This window comes from Rhinopithecus bieti, unplaced genomic scaffold, assembly GCF_001698545.2.
Source record: "Rhinopithecus bieti isolate Rb0 unplaced genomic scaffold, ASM169854v2 scaffold_13689, whole genome shotgun sequence".
Lineage (NCBI taxonomy): Eukaryota > Metazoa > Chordata > Mammalia > Primates > Cercopithecidae > Rhinopithecus > Rhinopithecus bieti.
Genome location: NW_016808044.1, coordinates 1,821,874 through 1,841,151, shown reverse-complemented (window position 1 = coordinate 1,841,151; position 19,278 = coordinate 1,821,874). Strand labels below are relative to the sequence as shown.

At 44.2% G+C, this 19,278-nt stretch overlaps 1 protein-coding gene across 1 annotated transcript in view; it reads left to right on the top strand.

The window, feature by feature from the left end:
• SFRP1 (secreted frizzled related protein 1) overlaps positions 1 to 11,372 on the top strand; it is a 47,142-nt gene extending 35,770 nt beyond the window's left edge. The window contains exon 3 of the mRNA XM_017885331.1: positions 7,866 to 11,372. Coding sequence (XP_017740820.1) covers positions 7,866 to 8,185 — 320 coding nt within the window. The 3' untranslated portion in view covers positions 8,186 to 11,372. The remainder of the gene's footprint in view (positions 1 to 7,865) is intronic.
• The last annotated feature ends 7,906 nt before the right edge of the window (positions 11,373 to 19,278 follow it).

Sequence of the window (19,278 nt, the reverse complement as noted above, 5' to 3'; positions counted from 1 at the left end):
GCTGGAGTGGCATGATCTCAGCTCACTGCAGCCTCTGCCTCCCGAGTTTAAGCAATTCTCCTGCCTCAGCCTCCTGAGTAGATGGGCCTGCAGGTGCACACCACCATGCCTGGCTAAGTTTTTGTATTTTTAGTAGACAGAGTTTTGCTATGTTGCCCAGGCTGGTCTTGAACTCCTGAACTCAGGCAATCTGCCTGCCTCGGCCTCCCAAAGTGCTAAGATTACAGGTGTGAGCCACTGTGCCTGGTTAATAATACATCTTATAAATTAAAAAATTCTGCATTTTTGTAGAGCACATCATTGAGTAGTTTCCTAAGAAAAGACACATGGGAGATGATGTTTTAAAACTTTTAATGCCTGAAGATGTTTTTATTCTACTCTTGCATGCTGATTGATAGCTTGTCCCAGTATAAACTTTGGCAATTTTAAAGACATTGATTCATTATCCTTCAGCTTCTAGTGTCTGTATTGATAAATCCAGTGCAACTGGGATACTGATCCTTTGTATTAGATGTCTACTCTTTTCTCTTGAAGATTTTAAGAGTTCTTTTTGTCCTTCATATTTCTAAATGTCATGATTCTTTGAGCTGGGTGTTGTTTAACCTGAGGACTCATGTTCTTCATTTCTGGAAAGTTTTCTTGCATTATTTCTTTGGTATTTTCTCCCATTTGTTTCTTGGTTCTCTCTTGCTATATAATACCCTTTTCTCAGATGTTGAAACTCTTGGATTGATTCTCTGTCTTTTTCTTTCCTCTATTTCCCATCTCTTTGTCGTTTCGTTCATCTTTTCAGGAAATTTCTTCAACCTTATCTTTTAAAAAACGTTTTAAAAATATTCTTGAAAAATTTTTTTTTAGACAGTTGGGCTCTGTGACCTAGCCTGGAGTGCAGTGGTGTGATCTCAGCTCACTGCAATGTCCGCCTCCTGAGTTCAAGCGATTTTCCTACCTCAGCCTCCCAATTAGCAGGAATTATAGGCACATGCCACCACACAGGCTAATTTTTGTATTTTCAGTAGAGATGGGGTTTTGCCATGTTGGCTGGTCTGGTCTGGTCTTGAACTCTTGGCTCCAAGTGATCGACCTGCCTTGGCCTCCCAGAGTGCTCGGATTATAGGCATGAGCCACTATGCCTGGCCTCTTCAACCTTATCTTAAAACCTTTATTTATTGATTTTCTGTTATTGAAGTTAAAGATTTATCTCTTTTATACTATCTTTCCAATATAGTTATATCACACTTTTGGTTAATATTGAATGTTTAATTTATTAGAATTGTGTAAATATTATTTGCAGCTGAGCCATGTAGTGTACTGCATATTTATTTCCTTTCTTTTACATCTTTTTACTTGTCTTGAATTATACATTTCTTCTTATATTTTAAATTTCCGAGTAATCTTTCCTAGTCTCTGAACATTCCTTTTAATAGATTTCTGTTCTTGTTTTAGGAATACAAAAGTCTTATCTAATTTATTATCATTTAAAAGAATTTTTTTGAGGGAGGGTCTCACTCTCTCACCCAGGCTAGAGTGCAGGGGTGCAATTATAGCTCACTGCAGCCTCAATCTCCCCAGACTCAGGTGATCTTCTCACCTTGGCTTCCTTAGTAGCTGGGACTACAGGCATGCAACACCATGCCTGGCTAATGGTTTTTTTTTTTTTTTTTTGGTAGAGATGGGGTCTCACTATGTTGCCCAGGCTGGTCTCTAACTCTTGGGTTCAAGTGATCTGCTTGCCTCAGCCTCCTTAAGTACTGAGATTACAGGTGTGGGCCACCATGCCTGGCCATATTATCAATTTTTTAAGTTTTTTTTAATTTTAATTTTTATTTTATGTACAGAGAGCTACTATGGTTTCTTTCCTTTGGTGGATGTGCTGGATAATCCATTCAAGGAAGCTCACTTAGTCTAACTTAATGAAGCCTACCTCCTCTGCATACTGATGGAAACACTGGCAGCACATGTTGAGGCCGTAATGATAAGAGCGAGAACCCTGGCCTGATTTTTTTGGGTGACTCCAGGAGAGCCACTGGTGACCCATCTTGCTTTTAGGAGTGCAACAAGGCAAAAAGCGATTTTTTTTTTTTAATACTCCCTGCGTTGTCTCTGTTATCTCTGAATTCCTTTTCTTCCTTTTCTGTTTTGAATGTTCGGTCTTTGCCATTCACATTTGGAGGCTTTCCTCAAATACCTGCCAGACCTTGACTGTCCATTTGAATTTAACAGCAAGACACGAAGTTGGAAGCTCTTTGTGTACATGCAGGGCCTGTGATTTGTTGGGCCTCACTGGAGAATTTTGCGGAGGGCCCATAGGCCTTTTCTTTTGAACTACTCTTAGGTTGATGCAGAAGTAACTATGGTTTTTGCAATTGAAAGTAATGGCAAAGACCGCGACTACTTTTGCAACAGCCTAATAATTTCTTTAGAGAAAATCCACCCAATCCTCTGACACAGGCATATAAATGTAGTGTTCTAAGACCCGAGTGTCTCATTCTTCACTTTGCAGACGTTCATGTAACTCTTTGGTGTTCACACAGCAGCACCCTGTCCTGTCCTCCTCTGTGTCTAGTATACCCCAGCCGCAGGCTGTCTGCAGGTTCAGGCCTCCTTTGAGATGGAGTCTTGCTCTGTCACCCAGGCTGGAGTGCAGTGGTGCAATCTCAGCTCACTGCAACCTCCACCTCCTGGGTTCAAGCGATTCTCCTACCTCAGCCTCCCGAGTAGCTGGGATTACAGGCCTTCTGTATGGAATGAAGCCTGTGGCTATTGCTGGAGTTGGTGAGGGCAGCCACCTGGACTCAAGGCCCAGGGGAGTGGGTCTGAGTGTCCCTATGTGAACTTGCTGCCAATCCCAGGAGTGTCCAGGGGCCCCAGTTCAGGAGCATTTGTGGGACCTGCTGTGCAGATGGGCTTGTTTCTTACTGGCGTCCCTGTCTGTCCCTCTTTTTCTTCTTTTCTCTGTACTTTACTGGCATCTCTGTCTGCATTTTAGCTTTTCTTCTCCCTTTTAAGCTAGATTCTACCATCCATTTACTTTCTATCATACAAAATGTTGTTGATACGATCTTGTTTCCTTTACCACTTTCTTGCATGTGTTTGTAACTTGTTTTTTTGACTATAATTTTAAACTGAGTTCAAGAAGAGTGGGAACGATTGCATGTGCTCAGTCTAATCCATGTGGCTAGTGTGCCTGGGAATGCTCCTTCACACTCAGTCCGGAAGCTTGGTGGGATGGCTTCTGTCTTCTTTTCCCTTCCCGTTGGATTTTTGCTCTCTGGAATTTGCCCTCACCACTCTGGATCCTGGCCTCCTATGGGTTGCCATAGCCCCCTAGTCACCCAGTTAAGTGGTCTAGTTTCAGACTCATTCTTAAGCTCTTCGGCCCTTAGGGTTGACGGGTGTTTCCTCCATTTAAATGGACCCTGTGGTTTTCATGACACTGGGCTGCCTGGTTTCCCAGCGGGGCCTTTCATTGCATTTACATTAACTCTTCTTCCTTTCACCTGATGAAGGTGCTCCCTGGTGTCCCTCTTTCTCTCTGTACTTTACCCTTCATTACTACTATCATCTGCACTCAGATGAGTTATAGATTGATTCCTAATGCAACCCCATGCCATCTTTCCCCACAGACCCTTCCTGGATTCCTACAGCCATTCCACAGGACTGGTTATGAAATGACTGGCTCTGGGCCAATGGTTGCCTTACGTTCAAAGTCATCAATAGGATGTCTCAGGCTTGGGAGGGTTGGAGGCACCATTTGTAGAAGCAGGGAGTCAGGAGGAAGAGACGGCTTTGAAGAATGTGAGGGTTTGGGATGGTGTGTGATGACTTCCTCATTCTCATTTCAGCTTCCCAAATAGTGCCAGGCTTCTTAGGGGAGGCTACCAAGGAAGTATAAGTTGTGAGCAAAAATGGTTTGTGTGACTGCAAGCGGAATGAAAGCATAATGGCTTACTCAAATGTAATGGATTTCCTGAGAAAGACCCAGACAGGCCCTTGTTGCAGCCTCAGATTTTGAGTTTTCAAAGTTTCTGGGTCTCTGAATTCTTGCTGGCAGCGATGCCTAGGTGGGAGTCATGTCTTACCCTTGGAGGATGTTGAAATTTTGCTTAAGAAAAAAAACACATAATTTTTAAATTTTGTTGTTTGGTTTTAGATCAGGGTCTAACTGTTACAGGGAACTGAGATCCAGGGCCCAAGGTGGTAGTTTAGCCCAATGAGGGAAGCATGGAGGGAGCACAGGGTGGGGATAGTGCTGTAGATAAGCCTTGCCGTCTCCCGGAAGTACCCAGCAGGGGCTCCTCAGATGGTTGATCCACCAGGCCTGCAGTCGTATGGTGCCCTGCACTTTACAGAGAACTGAGACTTAAAGAAGAACCCAGGACCTAGGACTGTATCCAGTGGTTGCCCCAGCTGCTACCTTCTGGGCTTCTGTTTGTCCACTACCACCATTTACATTGCAAATTCAGCCCATGGGCAACATCACTGGGGCCCTGTGAGCAAGATGGGATGGGGTGGTGGTGATCAGTTCCGGGCTGCTCCTGAGCCAGCACCTGCCCTCGCCCCAGCAGCCGTGGGATGCAGCATGGTGGGAGTCTGCACACACACCCACGAGGAAAAATCCACCTGGGACAGCTCATGATCTTTTCAACATTGTTGGTAATCTGCACCCCTAAGACAAACTCTTGAAAGACAGAAAGATGTTAGTAATTTCTGGCCATATGTGCCTTCTTCCCTGCTCTCCCCACCTCAAAAAAGAAAGGGGCCAAGTGGCAAGACAAGAAGTAAAATCTAATGTGTAACACATTCCCATACTCTGATTTCTCCTCCCTCACTGCTCCCCCACCTATGTAAACTACATTCCTTTACATGGTCATGGCAAAGGAACATTAATTTTTGATTTGAATTGTGATTGAAAGCAACACAATCAGAAGAGTGAAATAGTTTCCACTGAAGCAATATCATTTCTAACTGGGTTGTGGTATGTATGGCAGGAGAGAGTGGTTTTGGGGTTAGGTGTGGCTTCTGATCCTGATTCTGTCTCTTACAAACTGTGGCCTCATGCTGTTGTTACTTAACCTGAGTCCTTGTCCTTGATTGTAATAAAGTACTATTGATGCCTTCTTAACGTGGTTGCTGGGAGTATTAAACAAGGAATCATAGATAGACATATCCCATTCTCATCTTCAGAGCCCAGCACGTGGTGGGTACTGTACTATGATGGCTCACTTCTCTGCAGAAAAGAGGGCGCCTGCCTTGTCAGCTGGAGTGTGTATTGATTTGTCCCATCTCTAATAAATAAAATAAATTAAAATATTAAATAATAAAGCTTTCACAAGTGCAGTTTCTCCTTTGCCAGAGAAGTCTCTTTCAACCAGGAAGCACTCTTTTGCCATTTCATAAGTGAAGTTATTTTGAAATGTAGGTGAAACTGGGAAGAGGGTCTGAACTCCTCTCCATGATCTTCTTGGTCTATTTAATCAGTACTCCAAGTTTGCCATTCATTCTAAAGAATTTTGGAACCATAGAGTCAGCATGGACAACATCCAGATTAAAAGTGCACATTTAGACATGGGTTTCAACTTAGGATTAGTGACTTTAGGCAAGCCAACTTAACCCCCTATGCCTCAGTTTTCTCATCTATTAGATGGGAAAATAATTATGCCTTCCTCCTGGAATTGTTAGAATTGACTTGAGGAAATGCACGGAAAATACTTAGCATGTGTTCTGGCAGGTCACATGCTTTCATAATTCTTAGCCACTGTGATTTAGTTCAGGTTCAAGACTTTCCACAGGGTGTGTGGGTGGAAGCCTTGCGTCATTAAAAGAGGGGCTTGGTAATTTTCTATTAAAAGAATTCAGAGGATATGCAAATTACCTGGTGACTGGCACCTAGAAAGTGATTTCCAACTCTTTTGGGAATATCTGGGGTTGGCCAGTCTTAAAGGGGAGTTGATTGTACCAGCGACACTGTGTGTTCAGTCTGCTTTGTTTATAGAGCGCGTCCACGCTCATTTATCTTCATCAGTAGCCCCTGTGGAGCCACTGCTACAGGATGTGGCTCACAGGTTAACACTGTTAATTCAGTGTCCATTGGGACAGAGAAAAGAGAAAGCAGAGCTGGTGAATGGACCGGTTTCCCATTCTCCTGGGAGTTGAGAACAGAAGCAGCCCTGGTACCATATTGGATTTGAAGAGAGCTCATCACCTGGATTTATCAATTAGGACTTCACCAGGACTTGCTCTAATCAGCCAGGAAGTCAAAGTAGATCTGGATTTTGTGTAGGTCTTCTCAGTTGGCAGAAGATTAGTACTGCCTGTCAGTGGGGATTAGTGGTTGATTAGCGATTGACTGATACTAGCAGTACCTGCTATCTTACCATCATAGAGACCCAGTAGTAGAAACTGATTTCTCCCATGTTGTGGTTGGACGTTGATGTTTAATGCAGGAAGCATGACCATTTGAAGCAATCTTTAACTTTCCCTTGCTGAGTGCACACACATAGTTCTGCCTGTCATTTTATAGGACTCAATTTTCAAGGAATTGTAGGTCTTTCAGTGTTAAAATACTAAACCAGTAACTTGCTCTTTAAAACAAAACCAAACAAAAAGAAACCCTCATGGTCAGGCATGGTGGCTCATACCTGTAATCCCAACACTTTGGGAGACTGAGGAGGGAGGATTTCTTGAGTCCAGAAGTTCTGGGCAACATAGTGAGACCCATCTCAAAAAAAAAAAAAAAAAAAAAAGCCAGACATGATGGTGCATGCCTGTAATCCCAGCTACTTGGGAGGCTGAGGTGGAAGAATTGCTTGAGCCCGGGAGTTTGGGGCTGCAGTGAGCTAAGATCAAGACACTGCACTCCAGCCTGGGTGATAGAGTGAGACCCTGCCTCCACAAAGACAACAATAAAAGCAAAACACTCAGGGTTTTTTGTTTTGAATGTTGAGATCAATAGCATCAGATTGTGTGGATTAAATTGGGTTATAGGACCCTTTTTTCTCTTAAAGCAGTGCATGATATTCTGAGTCACTGTATTTTTAAAAAGAGCAATGTGATTTAGTTTTGAAGTTTATTTGAGGATCTCCTGGTACCGATGGCCATTACAGAGAGATACCACTGGATATCACAGAATAGGGGGTGGAGGCAGTGGCAGAATGGGTAACTGAGACCTTTATTGTTATTTTTATTTTTGAGATGGAGTCTTGCTCTGTCCCTCAGGCTGGAGTGCAGTGGCGCAGTCTCGGCTCACTGCAATCTCTGCCCCCCAGGTTCAAACAATTCAACTGCTTCAGCCTCCTTAGTAGCTGGGATTATGGACACCTGCCACCGTGCCTGGCTAATTTTTGTATGTTTAGTAGAGATGGGGTTTCACCATGCTGGCCAGGCTGGTCTTGAACTCCTGCCCTCAGGTGATACACCCGCTTTGGCCTCCCAAAGTGCTGGGATTACAGACCTTAGTTTTTATGGATAAAACTGCTGGTTTCTTGACTTGCTACTTGCCTTTCATTTTCTCCTCCACCTCAGCTGTACACTTGGGTCATTGTTCTAGATGAAAAGCTTTGTTCTACAGTAAACACTGGAGAGTCCAAAAGACGTGAGGGGGGATGACCGACACCGTAATTGCTGCTTGGGCGATGGGATTATTAGAAGCCCAAACCTTAGCATCATGCAATATCCCCATGAAACCAACTCTGCACGTGTGCCCCTGAATCTAAAATTAAATATATATATATTTGAAGGAAGAAAGTATAAGCAAAAAATAAAATAAAATGATAAAACGCAATCACTTGGAGGCTCAAAAAAAGAAAAGCTGTGTTCTAAATGCTTTCTCTTCCCCTCTTTTCTTCTGTCCTCTCTATCTCTAGCACTGAGGATGAAAATAAAAGAAGTGAAAAAAGAAAATGGTGACAAGAAGATTGTCCCCAAGAAGAAGAAGCCTCTGAAGTTGGGGCCCATCAAGAAGAAGGACCTGAAGAAGCTCGTGCTGTACCTGAAAAATGGGGCCGACTGTCCCTGCCACCAGCTGGACAACCTCAGCCACCACTTCCTCATCATGGGCCGCAAGGTGAAGAGCCAGTACTTGCTGACAGCCATCCACAAGTGGGACAAGAAAACAAAGAGTTCAAAACTTCATGAAGAAGATGAAAACCACGAGTGCCCCACCTTTCAGTCCGTGTTTAAGTGATTCTCACGGGGGCAGGGCGGGGAGGGAACCTCGGGTGGGGTGGGGGCAGGGGAATCCTGTGGGCCACACACACGCACTGCGCCTGTCAGTAGTGGACATTGTAATCCAGTCGGCTTGTTCTTGCAGCATTCCCACTCCCTTCCCTCCATAGCCATGCTCCAAACCCCAGGGTAGCCATGGCCAGGTAAGGCAAGGGTCATTTAGATTAGGAAGGTTTTTAAGATCCACAGTATGGGGCAGCAGCCACTGCACAGGAGGAGGTGACAAACCATTTCCACCAGCGATGCAGTCACTAAAATACAAAAAGGGGGATTGGGCAGAAAGTGAGAGCCAGCAGCAAAAACTGCATTTTGCAACTTGTTGGTGTGGATCTACTGGCTGATCTATGCCTTTCAACTAGAAAATTCTAATAATTGGCAAGTCACGTTGCTTTCAGGTCCAGAGTAGTTTCTTTCTGTCTGCTTTAAATGGAAACAGACCCATACCACACTTACAATTAAGGTCAAGCCCAGAAAGTGGTAAGTGCAGGGAGGAAAAGTGCAAGTCCATTATGTAATACTGACAGCAAAGGGACTGGGGGAGAGACATCTCCGGCTTTGCCCACAGTCTCTCCGTGTGATTGCCTTTGGATCTGAATCAGCCAGTCTCAGATGCCCCAAAGTTTTGGTTCCTATGAGCCCAGGGTATGATCTTATCCCCAAGACATGTGGAGGGGCAGCCTGTACCTGCCTTCGTGTCAGAAAAAGGAAACCACAGTGAGCCTGAGAGAGACGACGATTTTCGGGCTGAGAAGGCTGTAGTTTTGAAAACACATAGTTAAAAAAGAAACAAATGAAAAAAATTTTTAGAACAGTCCAGCAAATTGCTAGTCAGGGTGAATTGTGAAATTGGGTGAAGAGCTTAGGATTCTAATCTCATGTTTTTTCCTTTTCGCATTTTAAAAGAACAATGAAAACATCCACTTATTTTCAAGGTTTTAAAACAGTCTCCATTGAGCATTTAGAAGGTGTGCTAGAGCAAGGTCTCCTGATCCGTCGGAGGCTGCTTCCCAGAGGAGCAGCTCTCCCTAGGCATTTGCCAAGGGAGGTGGATTTCCCTGGTAGTGTAGCCGTGCGGCTCTCCTTCCTGAAGAGTCCTTGTTTGCCCTAGAACCTAACACCCCGTAGCAAAACTCACAGAGCTTTCCGTTCTTTTCTTTCCTGTAAAGAAACAGTTCCTTTGAACTTGATTGCCTATAGATCAAAGAAATTCAGAACAGTCTGCCTGTCTGTCCCCCTGCACTTTTTACATATATTTTTTTCATTTCTGCAGACAGAAAGTTGACATGGGTGGGGTGTCCCCATCCAGTGAGAGAGTTTCAAAAGCAAAACATCTCTGCAGTTTTTCGCAAGTGCCCTATTTCTTAAAGCCCTTATGTTTAATCAGTGATGTATATAAGCCAGTTCACTTAGACAACTTACCTCTTTTGTCCAATGTACAGGAAGTAGTTCTAAAAAGTGCATATTAATTTCTTCCCCCAAAGCCGGATTCTCAATTCTCTGCAATACTTTGAGGACTTTTATGATTGTCCCTCTGGGCCAATGCTTATACCCAGTGAGGATGCTGCAGTCAGGCTGTAAATGGCCCCCTGTGGCCCTAGCCTTACCCAGAGGAAAGGATGGTAGATTCTGTTAACTCTTGAAGATTCCAGTATGAAAATCAGCATGCCCGCCTAGTTACCTACCTGAGAGTTATCCTGATATAATTAACCTGTCACACTTAGTGATCCTATTCTTTTAACACCTTTTTTTGTGGGGTTCTCTCTGACCTTTCGTTGTAAAGTGTTGGGGACCTTAAGTGATTTGCCTGTAATTTTGGATGATTAAACAATGTGTATATATATTAGCTAATTAGAAATATTCTACTTTTCTGTTGTCAAACTGAAATTCAGAGCAAGTTCCTGAGTGCATGGATATGGGTCTTAGTTCTGTTTGATTCACTCGAGAGTTCAGTGCTCATATGTATCTGCTCATTTTGACAAAGTGCCTCATGCAACCAGGCCCTCTCTCTACAGCAGTGTCCTTAGTGGAGGGGTTTACCTGGAACATTAGCAGTTACCACAGAATACAGAAGAGCAGGTGACTGTGCTGGGCAGCTCTCTAAATGGGAATTCTCAGGTAGGAAGCAACAGCTTCAGAAATAGCTCAAAATGAATTGGAAATGTGAATTGCAGCTGCAGGTTTTACCACCTCCTCAGAGTCCTAGGACCTTGAGTGTCGTTAGTTACTTTATTGAAGGTTTTAGACCCATAGCAGCTTTGTCTCTATCACATCAGCAATTTCAGAACCAAAAGGGAGGCTATCTGTAGGTCCAGAGCTGCACTCGCACGAACCTTTGTTTTTCTCCACAAAGTATCTAACAAAACCAATGTGTAGACTGATTGGCCTGATCATTGGTTTCCGAGAGAGGAGGTCTGCATGTGATTTGCTAATTATCACTAAGGCCAAGGTGGGATTTGTAAAGCTTTACAATAATCATTCTGGATAGAGTCCTGGGAGGTCCTTGGCAGAACTCAGTTAAATCTTTGAAGAATATTTGTAGTTATCTTAGAAGATAGCATGGAGGGTGAGGATTCCAAAAACATTTTATTTTTAAAATATCTTGTGTAACACTTGGCTCTTGGTGCCTGTGGGTTAGCACCAAGTTCTCCCCAGGGCAGAATTCAATCAGAGCTCCAGTTTGCATTTGGATGTGTGAATTACAGCAATCCCATTTCCCAAACCTAAAATCTGTTTTTCTCATCAGACTCCGAGTAGCCGGTTGCTGTGTCATACATAACTTCATAGCTGCAGGAGGCTCAGGCGATCTGTTTCAGGAGAGCACCCTAGGCAGCCTGCAGGGAATAACATACTGGCCGTTCTGACCTGTCACCAGCAGATACACAGGACATGGATGAAATTCCTGTTTCCTCTAGTTTCTTCCTGTAGTACTCCTCTTTTAGAGCCTAAGTCTCTACAAAAGCTTTGAATACTGTGAAAATGTTTTACATTCCATTTCATTTGTGTTGTTTTTTTAACTGCATTTTACCAGATGTTTTGATGTTATCGCTTATGTTAATAGTAATTCCTGTACGTGTTCATTTTATTTTCATGCTTTTTCAGCCATGTATCAATATTCACTTGACTAAAATCACTCAATTAATCAATGATACTGTGAGCTGTGACTTTTTTTTTCCCACTCAGCCATACACTTCTCACCTTCTCCAGTGAAGCACATGTATCTTTCTCCTCTTGAGTTTCTTCAGTGATGCTTTCTGGTCCCAGTTCAACAGCTTGCAAATGGTAACTGGGTGTGGGTGGGCTGAAGGAGAACTTGGGAGGCACCACAGGCTACCCACGCGCCCCCCCCACCCCCCATTTACCATCTGCTCCTAGAAATAACTTCCAGAAGTGTTTCTCCTGGCTGTGTGTGTTTCAGATCAGAGAGAAGGTTAAATGCTTGCTCTACAAGAATGTAGCTTTCGGCCCTGCCTGAATTTCTTTTCCATGTTTCTCATGGAAACATGCTGTTTCCCCTCCGGCTCAACTCAATGTTAGAATTACCAACTAGAATTGGAAAACTTGTTCGTATCTGGGTTCTTAGACACATAGGAGGCCTTGGAGAGGAACATATGCACCCTTTTAACATAAGATGGGGTTATAGCTGGGATTTCCCAACTAGTTTGGGACTCCCAGGTCACTCTCCTGGTTGGAATTATAACCCAGGGCTCCTGCATCCCACTTGCGTAGGCGTGATGTCTGCGCTCCCTGCCGAGCTTCCCTTTGGACTCAGAGTGCTGCACCACACCCAGCCCAAGCTGTTTCATGTTAGGTTATGTGCTTCTTGACTGAGGAATTCTTCCATGTGACTTCTAATTCTGCAAGCAATTACAGTGACAACTTCAATGGACGTAGTTCTCTGATCAATAAGTCACCTCCAAACCACAGACAATGGGCAGTTTTACCCAGAAGTGATAAAATATTCCCAAGTTACCCAAATCCATGCCCAAGCACAGAAACACAACTTTTTTTTAAGATGTGGTGTGAGGACTTGTAAACATTCTATCAAAGTCATGCTCTAGTCCAGAAAGATTCTCACATACTAATGTATCTGACTGGTGAAATAGTGAGATACTAGCCCAGCTATGAAAAATGTCCATATTTCCTTTTAGTTCCCCTGTGGTTAATAAGAAAGAAAATTTATTCAGGCTGGGTGAAGATGTCATTGCCAGCCCCCGCCCCCACACCCTGAAGCTCACCACCATGACCCACCATTTCCATTTTTTTTTAATCTGCAAAAGGATGATGAAGTGTGTGCAAAGGTATCTCAGCTCCAGCTGCTGGAGTCACTGTGGTGGAGTTTGGGGTACCCAAGGGTCAGGACTGCTTGAGGCTTGTGCCTCAGAGACACTGGCAGCACTTGGAGCCACAGGCTTGTCCTCAAGCTGCATGGCACCTGCACCTCTTTAATGAACAATTTCGGCACTCCCCTAGGCAGGAGGTATAAAAGACCAAGGGACACAGAGGTAGGCTGGTCTTAACTTCAAAAGCTGTCTCCCCACCTTGGGTCCAGAAATGCTAGCAATTCACTTTTGCTCCTGACGGAGGGACATTGTACTAATCATCCAATAGCAATTGAAGGGCAGAGGGAGAATTGTTTTTAAATTTCAGCCTATGTGAGTATAACCAAGGAGAGCTTGCTAATATGCGGGTCTTGGCTCCTACCACCGGACATTCTGATGGGAAAGTTTGGGAAGGTTGGCAAAGGGGCTCTAGAACCAAGGTGCTAGGTTTCTCTGATGGCAGCAGTCCACGGGATCTTTGCAAAACATTCTCATAGGACCTGCGTGGCCTGGGGATGAGAGGCAGGAGATTATTTTGTAATCTCCCTCTCCTCACATCCACACTTCATATTGCTGCAGTCCCTTCTGAAGCTCTGTGAGTTCATCTTACCTGGCATCAGCTAATAGAGGGAAGTTAAATGCAAGGGGAAACGAGCCCTCTTTCCTTAAAGCTGGGTACATTTGGCTGTCCAAGGAGTGCTTCTCATATTTTAATATGTATGTGAGTCACTTGAGCACCAGTGTTAAAATGCCAATTCTGAAGGGTAGGTCTGAGGCAGGCTTGAATTCTGCATTTCTTTCTTTTTTTTTTTCCTCATTTTTTCCCAGTTTTATTTGTGTAAAGACATACATGGCCTATCCAGTGGAGTTCTGTCAAATAATCCGTAAGTACCTAAAGCACACATGACTCGTAATGCTTTTAATATCAAAAGAGGTTATTTTTCTCTTTTTTCTTTTTTTATTTTATTTTATTTTATTTTATTATACTTTAAGTTCTAGGGTACATGTGCATAACATGCAGGTTTGTTACATATGTATATTTGTGCCATGTTGGTGTGCTGCACCCATCAACTCGTCAGAGGTTATTTTTCTTAATCCAAAGATTACTTCATATAATTATTCTTTTTTTTTGCAAACTACTAGTTGGCCATATTAACAATTGAATAATCTTTAAAAAATTTAAATATAAATTTTGGATTTGGAGGCACATGTGCAGCTTTGTTACAAGGGTATATTGCCTGATGCTGAGGTTTGGGCTTCTATTGACTCTATTACTCAGATAATGGACATAGTACCCAACAGGAAATTTCCCAATTCTTACCCCTGCCCTTCCTCCTTTTGGAGTCCTCAGAGTTAATTCTCTCTATCCTAATGTCCATGTGGACTCATTGTTTAGCTCCCTCTTATAAGTAAGAACATGTGGCATTTGGATGTGACTGCAAAGGACATGATTTTGTTATTTTCTATGGCTGTGTAGTATTCCATAGTGTATATGTACCATGTTTCCTTGAGTACCTGGGTGAGGCTGAAGCTGTGAAGCTGTCAGTGTGCAGAGTGTACTTTGTGTAGGGAAGCTCTAACAGGTTGATGGTTTCAGGCGCGTCCTCACCCCCTGTTACAGTATCACCATCTCTATAATCAGCACAGCCCATCTCCTAGGGACTCAAAATATTAACCATGCTTTGGAATGGGAAGAAAATCAAACCAGAGAGTCACGCTTTGAGAATCACCCAAAGTTGGGGCTTATCTTTTCAACCCACTCATTAGATTTCATTCTTGTCCCAGACCTTAAGAGTTAATTCTTTTCCTTCAGACTCGGCTCATTATGGAAACTCAACAGGTCCCTTCCTATTTTCCCCCCCATTAGCATTCTGGACTGTGCCCTTTACCAAACTTCCCAGTCCCCAAACCCCATCCCCAGACCCACCAGGGATTGGTGGAGTTAACCAACTGGTGGTATTTACCTGGACAGCTAAAGTTATATAGGAATTTGACAACAGAATTGGGACTTTTCCTGTTCCATTTGATCATGTCCGGGCAGTTTCAACCTCAGGTTATGGGAGGAGCCAATAAAGAGGGGGGAAATTGAAGTCTTTGGAGGGAAAATCCCACCCCTGATACATTGAGGACAGCCTGCCTCCTGGGCTGACTTATTAGGGGAGCAGGCGGTAGGAATTGCTGTCGGCAGGGTCTAAGGGAGGCCTCTTGTTGTAGGTTTGGAGAAGACCGGCACCAAAACAAGCTCCGAACAGGAACAGAAAGCACCTGTGTCTTCATATATCTGCAGACTATTTAGATAAGAAGGGGCTGTCCGCTGTCCCTAATCATGGAGAGTTGTTTGCTTAAATAAAGGAAAGGAAAGCTGCATGTGTGTGTGCTTAAGGGGAGAAGGAGGAGGTGATAAGAAGGAGAAAGGGGCCAGGAATTTTCCACAGCTGAAATCCACCACATGGTTATCATTAGGATGACCTTCCTATCACCTGAGCAACAGGACTGGTGGATGGGGACTGGTGAGGAAGGATTCAGGATCCGATCCCTGGGATTTCAGCTAAGTTCTATGTGGCAATTGTAAGCACTAAGGAGAAGTTCTTATCTCCTGCTTCCCTGGAGTGCCTGAGTCCACAGTCCTACAGCTGTGAACCCTCAGGAAGCCTGCCCATTGGCTGGCCAGGTAGGATCCAGGGATCCAGCTTCTCTGAGACCCCTGGGTGTCAGGCTTAAATATAAATAAAGCAATCAGAACCCAGAGCTTGTTGGCACGGATGCAGTGAAAAGGGAATGCTTATACACTGTTGATGGGAATGTTAGTATAACCTCTGTGGAAAACACTATGGAGATTTCTCAAAGAACTAAAAATAGAGATACCATTAGCTCTAGCAATCTTACTGCTGGGTATCTACCTAAAGGAAGAAAAGTCATTATATCAAAAAACACCTACACTTGTATGTTTGTTACAGCACAATTCACAGTTGCAAAGATAGGGAATCAACCTAAGTGTCCATCAACCAATGGGTGAATATTGGAAATGTGGTATACATACACCATGGAATACTACTCAGCCATAGAAAATGAAATAATGTCTTTTGCAGCAACTTGCATGGAGCTAGTGGCCACTATCCTAAGTGAAGTAACTCAGGAATGGAAAACCAAATATTGGCATATTCTCACTTTTAAGTGGAAGCTATGCTGTGGGTATACAGGGGCACCAGAGTGGTATAATGGATATTGGAGACACAGAAGAGCAGAGGGTGGGAGTGGGGTGAGGAATGAGAAATTACCTATTGGGACAGGTACACTGTTTAGGTGATGGTTACACTAAAAGCCCAGACTTCACTATAAAATTCATCCATGTAATAAAAAGCAATCTGTACCCCTAAATTTATTGAAATAGAAAAAAAAAAAAACCAGAACTGCACAGTAAATTTCCTTATAAGGAAGAGAATTAGAAAGAAAACAGGAGATTCTGCTAAAATGCTTTGCACATGATCCCCATCTCTATTCCACTTTTTATTTTATTCTAGTTTTATTTTTTTATTTTGAGACAGGGTTTTGCTCTGTCGCCCAGGCTGGAGTTCAGTGGTGTGATCTTGGCTTACTGCAGCCTTAACCTTCCAGGCTCAGACAATCCTTCCATTTCAGCCTTCTGATTAACTGGTACTACAGGCATAAGCCACCAAGCCGTGCTAATTTTCAAAATGTTTTGTAGAGACAAGTCTCACTATGTTGCTCAGGCTGGTCTTGAAATCCTGGATGCAAGCAATCCTCCTGCCTCCACCTCCCAAAGTGTTGGGATTACAGGCATGAGCCACCGTGCTCGGCCATCTATTGCACCTCTTAATGATTTACACTAGCACCTGCTGTTATTGTTTGTACCTGGGAATGGGTTGAGGGTAGAAGGGTGGTTTAGGGGCCTCAGTTTCCATTTTTGCTGCCTAGTTCTCTGGGGGGGCTTATGTAGATCTAGGTAATCTCGTCCCATCACCTAGATGAGTAGGCCCGTCATCTGAAGGAATGAAGAGATCACACACCACAACCCAACCCACAACCCAAGTGCCTGTTTCACAGTGTGGCCCAAGGACAACTAGGGTGGGTTCCACAGATTTAGCTGGATTCCTCTGGGGTCAGTGCTCCCTCCCAAGGCCAGCAGTTAAGGCCATGGGAATCCAAACTTGGCTGCTAGTCTTGACAGGTTGCTCAATGATTCCTAGCTGCACAAATCAAGCCCTGAACTGGGCCAGGCTTGAGGGAGGCCCCAAGGGCCCTACAGAAGAAGAGGAGCAGGAGGCAGCCAGTAGTTGCCTAGAGAAAAAAATAAGCACCAGCCTGTAAATTGTAATGTATGTCATTGTGAGGCCTTGCTAGCTCTGCTCACCCCTTGCCAACCACTGCCACGCAGAAACTCCCTGCATTCTCTCCAGACTTCCCCAGGCTGCCGCCTTATTTTCAGATGCCTCCTCCCTGCAGTGCCAGAACCAACAGCTGTGAATGAGAAACACAGGCTGGAGCTGGACAAGGAAGTCATCCCATAATGGAGACTGAGTAGATGTGCACGAGGACCCAGAGACTTGCACCGATTTTCACTCAACTGATGGAAGAAAATAATTTACCTTTCTAACCTTAGGAACTAGCTTGACTGTTCTGTGGATCTTGATGAAGAAAACAAGGAAAGCTGGTGTGTCCTGGTACGTTTGGCTCCACGCAAAATATTTCTTTCCTAGGCCCTCTTCATTGAAAACCTGCCTCTGCCCTGAGTTGGAGAAGACAGGCCTTTTCCCCTGCTGTGCATGTTTTCCCACAGTGAGAAAATCCTCTCCAGTTTTCTCACTGTTTCCTCCCTGCCTGGTGGATGGAAACCAGTTTGCGCAGGAGAAGTGGTTTCTAATGCAGGGATAAAAGATCCAGCCTCTAAGTCAAGTCAAATAAAATTCATGTGTTAGACACACACACACACACACACACACACACAGTCACACAGTTGCCCAGGGAGAGGGTCGTAGCTCTGCCCCAGAGGACAATTTGTTTTAAGGTGCAAGCTGCCCCAGCTTTCAATTTGTTGCTCTCATTTTTATAATCACTGTTGTGTTCCAATTGTTGTAAGTGGCACTGGGAATGTTTGTTCTCATGTAATTGCTTGTTTCCTACTGAAATTTCCATGTCAGACCCCTTCATTGTTCTCAGTATCGCTTGCCTCCCGTTCTGTGGGGTTGGCATGGATTATCCTAGTGGTGTGGCTGGCAGGGCATGTAAACACCATTCTGCTCAGTCCTGACCCAGCTGAGGACGGCTGGGTGTACTGGTCCCGGCAGCTGGGCCAAACGCTGGGATGAGAGAATCTTGACAAGGGCCTGGCCTGCGTCTTGATTCTGGACTAGGCCAAATTCGGAGTGCATTTTGCACCCCCACCCCCAAGTATTTCAGAGGAAATGTGACCCTGTGTTTCTGATTCATGTGCACTTAACTCGTTAAAATGTTGATTTACAAAGGGTGGGTGGTGTCCAAATAAACCTCTGGAGCCTCAATTCCAAGCCAGCTTTTTTTTTTTTTCTTGGTGACTTTTTGTGGGGAGGGTAGGTGGGAAGAAGGAATCAAAGATTTTGTCTTTGATCGGGAAGTTACATTCCAGAATGAAACTTGGACCCAGCAGGCAGGAACAGGGACCCAGACCTTTGCAATTGATTGGGTTCTCTATTGGACGAGTTATGTGCTTCCAGACCTAATCAGAACCACCTGGACTTCCTCAAGGCTCATCACTGTCCACGCTGCATGAAGCATTTGAACTTGACCTGTGCTGAAATTGAGCCAGGGTACATAAAACAAAAGCCCAGCATCCACTTACAAGAATAAATGAACATCTGCAGAGAGGACTTGGAATTCTGCAAAAAACACTCTGAGCTTGGTGCTTCTCTTCTTCACCTGGAATTCTAGCAGCTACCTCCCATGAACACTAATCTACTCCTTTAAAAACCCCACCCCTTCCAGGAACTTGCGGTGTACATTTTATAAGGTGCATATGAAACCTGTCTAGAGTGGGGCAAAAGACGGTGATATGTTATAAATTCAGCCGTGCTGTCTTCTTGGGCCTCCAAACTGCTTTAGGAAGCCCAGGGCTTTTGTCCATTTATCATTTCTTATTTATTTATTGACTTATTTTAGATACAGGTCTTGCCCTGTTGCCCCGGGCTAGAGTGCAGTGGCATGATCATAGCTCACTACAGCCTCAAACTCCTGGGCTCAAGCAGTCCTCGCAGCTCAGCCTCCTGAATAGCTGAGGCTACAGGAGTGCATCACCATGCCTGGCTAATTTTTGTATTTTTTGTAGAGATGGCATCTTGCTATGTTGCCCAGGCTGGTCTCCAACTCAAGCAATCTTCCTGCCTTGGCCTCCCAAAGCACTGCAATTTCAGTTACGAGCCACCATGCCCAACCCATTTATCGTTTCTTTTAGGAGAGGAATGTTAAAAAAAAAAAAATGTATCCCTGCACTGGTGTGGGAAGAGCACATCCCTGTTTTAGGGTGCGTGTTTATGCGTGTGGGTGCATATCAGTGTCAGCGTGTGTGGGTGCTGGCATTGCGATGTGTGCTTGTGTTTACATTGGTGTCTGTGTGTACAATGTAGCTCTAACGCCAGACCACTGGGACTGCCCCTCCTCACTGGCCCCTCTGCTGGAAGCCCCTACCATACTTGGGGTCGAGTGGAATGTTAAACTGTGGTACCAAGTCTGCATTGTATTG